Source organism: Galleria mellonella, unplaced genomic scaffold (genome assembly GCF_026898425.1).
Source record: "Galleria mellonella isolate WM207_F2 unplaced genomic scaffold, CSIRO_AGI_GalMel_v1 utg28, whole genome shotgun sequence".
Classification (NCBI taxonomy): Eukaryota; Metazoa; Arthropoda; class Insecta; order Lepidoptera; family Pyralidae; genus Galleria; species Galleria mellonella.
This window is the reverse complement of record NW_026442064.1, coordinates 989,103-998,369: the sequence shown is the minus strand read 5'-3', so window position 1 is coordinate 998,369 and position 9,267 is coordinate 989,103. Positions and strand designations below refer to the sequence as shown.

At 32.6% G+C, this 9,267-nt stretch overlaps 1 protein-coding gene across 1 annotated transcript in view; it reads left to right on the top strand.

Moving 5' to 3' along the window:
• LOC113517853 (dipeptidase 1-like) overlaps positions 1-9,267 on the top strand; it is a 273,938-nt gene that overhangs the window by 192,709 nt on the left and 71,962 nt on the right. The window contains exon 5 of the mRNA XM_052895408.1: positions 8,350-8,482. Within this exon, the coding sequence (XP_052751368.1) occupies positions 8,350-8,482 (133 nt within the window). The remainder of the gene's footprint in view (positions 1-8,349; positions 8,483-9,267) is intronic.

The following is a 9,267-nucleotide window of genomic DNA, read 5'->3' as shown; positions in this document are numbered from 1 at the left end:
AACAGCTATTCAACAGTAAAAATACAAGTGAGACAATGGTAGTCAAGCAAGCGCCTTTTGTACAAAGTCTCCACCTGGTGCTCGTATAATGAGCGCTTAAATACACATACTGAAAATAAAAAGAAGTGGCAATGCGCCGTATTTTTCTTCCATTACGATACAAGTTACATACAATTCTAACATTACCATTAATTAAATCTAGTACACAATTAAGTACACAAATTTACGTTAATATCAAATACCCACCGAAGCTCTTACCAGAGGGGGACTTTGTACAAAAGTCGTTTGCTTGGGTACCTCTGTCCCATTCGTGTTTCGACCGTAAAGCAGTTGTGTTTGCATGGCTGTGTTTTGGTTTCAAGGGTGGGATATCGCGTGAATTTACAGGGTACAGAGGAATAACACCTGAGTCCTCAGAAATGGCAACGCATGGGGGGTATCATGGGTGAAACAGTATACTCTGTTATGTCCATGGTACTGCTCATGTCTATAGGCGACGGTTACCACTTTCCATCAGGTGGGCCGTCAGCTTGTTTGCCATTCTAAGTTGTATAAAAAAAAGCTCTTAATTGAGTTACCGAGTTTTAAAGAAAATGGAGTCAGCATCACTAAAAGCAGACATTAATTCATGGGCACGTAACCTTTATTTTTAACATAGAAAATCTTACTCTAAAATTGTTTCATTCATAAAATTAAATGCATAATTTAATAGATTTATAATTTAAAATGTAGAGGACAGAACGGAATGAACCGAAATGGACTGCCTATCGTATCACTTGTCATTAAAATTAACTGTATTTATTATTTTTATAAATGGAGTGATAAAGTGTAAATAAGTAAATGAATTAGAATAGAACTTATTGAAATAAACGTTAACATTTGAATGACTATTTTTTTTTGCAAATTATATTCTCAATTCGATTGTATTTTTATTGTACAATTTCCAGTAAATTGTTAAATAACATTTTATTGTAATACTAAAGGTAAAAACTTTTTTATTTTAATTTTATTAAAATTTGTAATATCAGGCACAACACTAATTTACTATAAAACAATATTTTTAACATTACAGTAAAGTACTTGTAAAAAAATATTAATTTTGACACTTTTTACCCTCACGATTTTATTGTAGTTACCAATTCAAATCATTTTTATTCAAATATATATATATATATATATATATATATATATATATATATATATATATATATATATATATATATATATATATATATATATATATATATATATATATATATATATATATATATATATATATATATATATATATATATATATATATATATAATGAGTAGGGATAATATTTATATTATTAAATGTATCACATCTCCCATATTTAGAACTAACAAAATTTTTCATCGTGCCTCCCACCAAATTGTTTATAATTACTCCTCTCCATCCAAAGGTTCCTGGAAGAGATCGCTCTTAGCAATAAGTTCGCCCATTGTTGTCTCCTTGTGATAATTTCTTGTAATTATTTATATTTATAATAAGTTTACTATTGTAATTTTTTAGAGGAAACAGTAAAGAGTATCTATCTATCTATCTAATGTTAAGATTATTAAGATTGCTGTTTTTGAAGAAACAGTTGAAGATTCCTGTGTATATAGAAAATTAATAATAACCAGTCAATGGAGTAAGTAACTGAAGCGTAACGATCCGTCGTCTATTGCTTACCACACAAATTGGGTGATAAATTTACAAAACGCCAAATAACAACTTCCAACATTAAGTTATACATGTTACAAAGTACGTACTAAAGAAACTGGCGCCCACAACCTGTAACTAGTTTCCGAGATTTATGGACCCAAACAAACAAACTTCCTCCCAAGGAAGGAATATATAAGTTACTACAAACATTTGCACATACACTCCCTTGGCTCAAATCTATTCGGTTTCAGTATGTTCATACGTTATGTTCAGTCGATGTAACTGTTTCTAATTCGTGTTAAACTTTTTAATATATATCAATAGAATTTAAAAGTAAAAAAATAATAATCAATATTATGATTCGTACCAAGTATAGATGTATGTATACCAGAGGTAGACTTTGTACAAAAGTCGATTGCTTGGGTATCTCTGTCCTATTCGTATTTCTACCGTAAAGCAGTTGTGTTTGCATTAAAAATATGAATTTAATGGTCCTCAGGAATGGCAATGCATGGAGGGTATCATGGGCGAAACATTCTGTTATGTCCATGGTACTGGTCAAAAAACCACTTTACATCAGGTGGGCTGTCAAAATTCTAAGTTGTATAAAAAAAATTACTTTAAAAAAGTTGTCATTTAAGAAAACACTTTAGATTCAAAATATTTGAATTCGAATTCGAATTCAAAATTTAGAAGAGAATTTTATTGATTTAAAAACAAAACTATTGAACTGATTTTGAAAAAAATATAAACAAAAAAAAATAACAACCGAATCGAGAAATTCCTTCATTCTGAAGTCGGTTGTAAACATAGAAGCGTGTGTAATTAAGTCGACTTTACTATGCTACAAGTTATTTATTTATTACTTTATTGTACACACCAATTGTACATAAAAAATACTACATAAGTAATCAAATATAAAAAGACGAACTTAACTCGAAAAGAGTTCAAAACAAACCCAATCCAAAATTTCTTAGTCTTTAAAGAAAAACAGTTACTTTAATCACCGAAATTAATACCAAAATATACTTTGATTCACAGTCGTCTAAAAGTTATCCAACCACTGAAGGCAAATATTTATTTATTTAACTCTTAATTGCACCATAAACAAAAATATAACACGACAAATGAATAATTCAAGTGAAATACAGTAACATAAATACAGATTGAATTATACACATAAAGGTACAAAAGGCGGTCTTATCGCTAGGGCGATCTCTTACAGGCAACCTTTGGTTAAAGGAGAACAGATAGAAATGGGCAGGTGGCGCAAGAGTGAATGAATAATTTTCCATGTATAAAATACAAAAACCTATAGTGCACATAAATATCAAATACATATAATATATAACATATAAGATAAGACAAGCATACAAATATGTTTGTCTTATCCAATTTAATAGTCATACACTTCCAAATTAAACGAGGAAAAGGTTAGTAAAAGGGCTCATTGTCCCAATACTGACAATTCATTCTGTCAAATCAATCCCCGTACTCTTGAAAACCATCGTAATCAATTCCAGGTCAATTCGTCACGTTGAGCCAAATGACCTGAGAATCATTTCTCACTGGTGTCCCGACAGGGTACACCGGCAGCGCAATCGGGGCCATTCCATTTACATCTCATAAGAAGACTTTCATTTTATTACTGTCTATAGAAAATTCTAGAGGTTTAATTCTAATTTATGGTTTCATTATATAAGCCATACCCTGCTCACTGCTCAACAAAGGCCTCTCTCACGCCACGCTTGGCATGTTTTTTGGCAACCGTAGTGACGCTTTTAGTGACGTCTCAAAAGGAACACTGCCCATTCCTCTACCAATGAATTCGAGTTCTTAGTTGCCTCTTACGACATTCCCGCCAAAGTAAGTCGCGGCCTATCCTATGCCGGGGGACCACACGGCAAATTTATTCGAATTGCCAACCGAGAAAACAATGCGCACGCTCTTGTTAAGACAATACGTCAGAACACAGTAAAAACACCACATTTACATAACAATAAACAAATTACATTTACGAAATAATTAAACGCGTGCCTGCTGTCTAACCAAATACACAATTGTTTATTATCAGATTATTTTGATATTACCCCTCATTACCAGAGGGAGACTTTGTACAAAAGTCGTTTGCTTGGGTACCACCGCCCCATTCGTGTTTCAAACGTAAAGCAGTTGTGTTTGCATGGTCGTGTTTCGGTTTAAAGGGTGGAATATGGCGTGAATTTATAGGGTACAGAGGAATAACACCCGAGTCCTCAGGAATGGCAACGCATGGGGGGTATCGTGGGCGAAACATTATACTCTGTTATGTCCATGTTACTGCTCCATCAGGTGGGCCGTCAGCTTGTTTACCATTCTAAGTTGTATAAAAAATAATTGAAAAAATAAATAATTATTTTGTTTCACGGTATAATCATTGCCATTTGAAACGTAGCGTTTTTGACGAAGTTTATTGCTTTATAATTGGTCATGTTTCGTTTCTAAATGTATTAAGTTACGGAGCTTATAATTTCGGTCTATTAAATTGTAACAGTGTTTTCCTCGATTTCATTATACATTTTTGTCCAACAGTATCCAAATTGTAAATCGTGTAATTCGTCGAATAACAGGAAAAACAATTATAAAAGATTATAATTTAGTAATCACTTGCTTTACGTAGATTTTCCAGCATGAATTTGTATGTAAAGTTATCCTGTTCTCTAAGTTAGGATATAAATTATCAGTATTTTTTTTTATTTTATACAAAAATCCACAGCTCTTAAAAAAAAATTTACAAGCTAAGTCTCTTATGAATACAGCCAAACATACCAAATACAGCCAAGTATACCAAATTTCATTCAATTTCATTGAATAGATTTTGTATGAAAGACGAATAAACAGCCATCTATTCTCACAAACTTTTGGATTTATACTGGTAATACTAAAATTAGGATAATCAAGAAAAATATTTTAAATACACAATCGGTACTTAACGTCTTGGTCACGACAGGCCGACGTGGTGTAGTCCACGTCGAAGCGTCGGCAATAAAGAAGCAAGTATGTATGTAAGTACTATTTACCAAAGGTTTTTTCATCGCGTTTAAATCCGGATTGTATATTTTGAAATATGTATAAACAACGAGAAAGTTTAAGTGTGTGTATATTATATATGTATGTATGTATGTATATATGTTTGTATATGATAATATTTATATAATAGTGCGCCACCTATCGTTTGTCTTTTTCTCAATGTCCTCTACCCAAAGATTGTCTAAAAGAGATTGCTTAGCGATAAGGCCGTCTTTTGTATCATTTCTCATTAATATTTACTGTATTTGTTATTTCTCTTTTTACTTGGTGCAATAAAGTGTAAATAAATAAAATAAAAAATAAATAATATTTTAACTACCGGTTATGTATACATAAGGATATATTTAAGAAAAATTAATGATGATCTTAATAAGTTGCTGTAACTAAATAACTAACTGAATTGTTAAACAATAGTTTTACTTACGTAATTCGCTTCGTCCTTTTGTCTCTTAGATTTGGACAGGATTTGTTGAACAATTTTCAATACGTATAGTGTAGTACAAAATGCGGTCTTATTGCTAAGCAATCTCTTCCAGACAACCTTTGGGTAGAAGTAATTAAAGCATAAATAGGTACTTGACATGTTAAAAGAAATAGATCTGTAAAAAATAATATCTGTGACAGCATAGTCATATACACATACATAAATAAACACATACATCCAATTATATACATATATATACATACACACACACACACACACATATATATATATATATATATAACACACATAAAACTGGAAATACGTAGGACTAAGTGATTATAAGGATAGGTAGTGGGATTTAACTAAGTTTTTAAAAATGGGCAACGATTGAGCGCACCGTATAGAGGTAGGGAGTGAGTTCCACAAACGAACTGCTTGCACGGAAAAGGATTTTGGATGGAAAAAGATATTGTCTTCCACTTGCTCAAATAAAAACAATATTCGCTACCCGATATACTTCTTGTTCCTTAAAAGGACCAAAATGTTGGAGAGCTAGACTGCGAGTTTCTTGAGTGAATATAACAGAATTTACAAAACAAACTTTATTTATACATACGTGGTATAAGAACAGACGGAAGAGACCTACAATCATAGTGTTTGTTACAAACTTCTATGTTGGAGTTTCCAACAAAAATCTTTTAGCTTCATATCCCATCTAGAACTGGTATCCTCCATTGATTTTCTTACTTCTGAAATCTATTATTAATTCTTCTAGCTATAATTCACCAGAGGGAGACTTTGTGCAAAAGTCGTTTGCTTGGGCACCTCTGTCTCATTCGTGTTTCAACCGTGAAGCAATTGTGTTTGCATGGCTGTGTTTCAGTTTGAAGGGTGGAATATGGCGTGAATTTACAGGGTACAGAGGAATAACATCTGAGTCCTCAGAAATGGCAACGCATGGGGGATATCATGAGCGAAACAGTATTCTCTGTTATGTTCATGGTACTGCTCATGTCTATAGGCGACGGTTACCACTTTCCATCAGGTGGGCCGACAGCTTGTTTGCCATTCTAAGTTGTATAAAAAAAAAAGATTATTTTCTCAGTGTGAACATTTCTTGTAATTGTTTGTATCTATCTATATAGTAAGTTTACTACTGTAATCTTTTGAAGGAAACAATAAAGAGTATTTAACTTTCTACGCGTATAGAAGAGTCGGAGATAACCGCCCGGAATCCGTATGGCTAACAAAATTGATTTCATTCATCCAACCCTCAGCACTGCATGAATATATTGTAGAGATCCTTTAGGGAATCAACTTGCTCCTTTCAATATTACAATCTCTTGCATAATTCATTTTTAAACGGGTTCCCCATATTTAGGTATATACGGTACCGTTGCACGCAGAGCACGATTATGTAAGTAGGCATTGAAACCTCATCGCCGGTTTCGATATATTCCAATTAATATTATAAAGGTTCAAGTTTATTATCGATTGACGTTAAGCCTCAACTGATAGTTATAACATTTAATACATAACATAGAGTAGGATATAAGCTACTTTAGTTTGAATCATATCAATAAAATCAGAGTCTTAGCTATTGCTTAATAAAAAAAAACTTTCGAATCCTTATTAATATTACAAATAACTTTTTCTCAAACATGCTTGGAAATGTGAGCATTATTTTGACAATCTTCTTCGAGATAAATCAAAATTGCCGTACTGGCCAGGTACATGCGGGCAGCGGCCGGCAAAAGTTGTATGAAAATCCATATCTGTCGTGTTTTGCAGCCAGATAAATTACTATATAGATTCATGTCTGTCCTGTAATTTAAAAATGGAATGACCTTTTACTTCGAAACATGGGTACCGAAGAGGTAACTAATAAAAGGTTTTATTTAAATTTCGAACTGGCTTGCAAATAGAAAGCTGTTTATTGAAAAAAAAAAACAAAGGAACATTAAGGCGCGTGAAAAATTATTATTGTTCGTTATTCGTCATTGAACTTAAAAAGTAGAATTGTGTTTTTGATTTCCGCGCATTGTTTGAGAAAAGTACTATACAAGCCTTCGCCACAACTAGGCATTGATGGACTCACCTATGTATTTACACGTTCGTCCATCACTGCCTCAGTTGCTGGCCGCTGCAGTAATGTACTATTTACAGTTTAAAACATTTATTTCTCTAAAATTTTTTACATAAATCACTTAGAAGAGAAATTAAATATTATGAATATACACTTAATATTCGTATCTACTTAGAGAGCGCAATTTATTAAACAAATAATAATAAAAATTTAAACAAATAAAACCATTTCAGTTCATTTCAAAAGAAAATTAGTCTGTTTGTTTGATAGCTCTTAGCGCCTTAACGGCTGAATTAATCGCTATGTAATTTAATATTAGCATACTATATGAGTGATATATACCGTGTAGATCCCGGCCACCTCTTTTTTCCCGTGAATTTCGTAATAGGCGACTGACAGTCGATGGAGGGGCAGCAGGGTCCCTCTTAAAACATCTCTAAAAGCCTAACTGCATTTGCCAACCCGCCTGCTAAGCATGGCAACTATTAGCAAAACTCCCCTTGAGGATTATGTCCAGCAGTGGACAATTAACGGCTGAAATGATGACAATGATGATTCTATATGAGATGACGAAGAACATAGGTTTTTCTTTCGGCCAGTGAACGTACACGGATCATGCGAACGAAGTCGCAGGTCCAAGATGGCCTTCTATGATTCGTGAATTACTAACCTCATTTATTTATTTAAGTATATAACAAACGAAATAAAGATTGGCCTCCTGCTACATTGGATTCTAATATGCTCGGCGAAATGCTGACATGTCGAGAGTTACAGTCAACAAATGCCCTTGGCTACCTATTAGGTTATTGATGATTACATTTTCAGATAGCCTTTTTAATATATATATATATATATATATATATATATATATATATATATATATATATATATATATATATATATATATATATACTACATATATCTATTATGACACTGCTTTTCTATACCATTTATATATATGACTTATCAAAATTTGTGTGGTCTAATTGTTGAAGTACACGTCAGCAAATTCCTATTGTTATATTTCACCAAACATAATATTTTCTAGCATAAATCTAGCATGTACAAAAACGTAATGGGCCATTTTATTTTGTTACAGTTTTGGTCTGCCTTCGTTCCGTGCGCGACCCAAAACAAGGACGCTGTCCAGCTGACCCTGGAACAAATTGACGTGATTCGTCGTCTGATTGACAAATACCCTCAGCATTTCCAATTCGCCACTTCTGTCACCGGTAAGTACCATGGGTTGTTTATGTGTTGAGCTGCTATGAAGCAGCTGTATTATCAGTTTGAATGGTAACATATAGCATAAAAATACTAGGTACAGAGATATACCATATAGTCTTTGGAAATGGCAACTCATAAGCAGTACCATGGACATGACAGTGTATTTTGTAACATTTACGGTGCTATTCATGTTTATAGGTGACTATTACTGCCTTCTATCAGATGAAGCGGTGATTGCTTGCCATTCTAAGTTGAAAAAGAGGTAAAACATGGTTGTATCTACATACAATTGACTAGAAGATTTGTCTACTTGGAATAAGATCAGATGTAAACCTACAGTAAATATCTTTTATATATAAAATTTCTTTACAATACAATAAATAATGTTAAACGAACAACTCTAATATTCATGATACAATGTATTACCAAATTCTTATAATGAAAGCTAAGAAAACAAAGTCAATGCCCTCTTGGAAACAAGATATTTTAAAATCTATCCTGAGTCTATTAGCTTTAAATTGTTATTCAATTATTTCTATAAACAACTTTCCATAGCGTATAAGGTAAATGAACTGCTCGTTTCCAGAAATCAGATTACATTAGTAACAATATATTTACGGTGAATTAAATTTAAGCAAACACACGATCTTGTTACTCTTTCTAATATTGGTTTACTGCTAACACGCCGAGGAGCATTTCTCGAACTTTTTTCATTCGACTGCATCCGTGAATTTAACTAAAACTTTGTTCTTTTATTCCAACTTCACCTGGCTCCACATCCTAGCTCTTG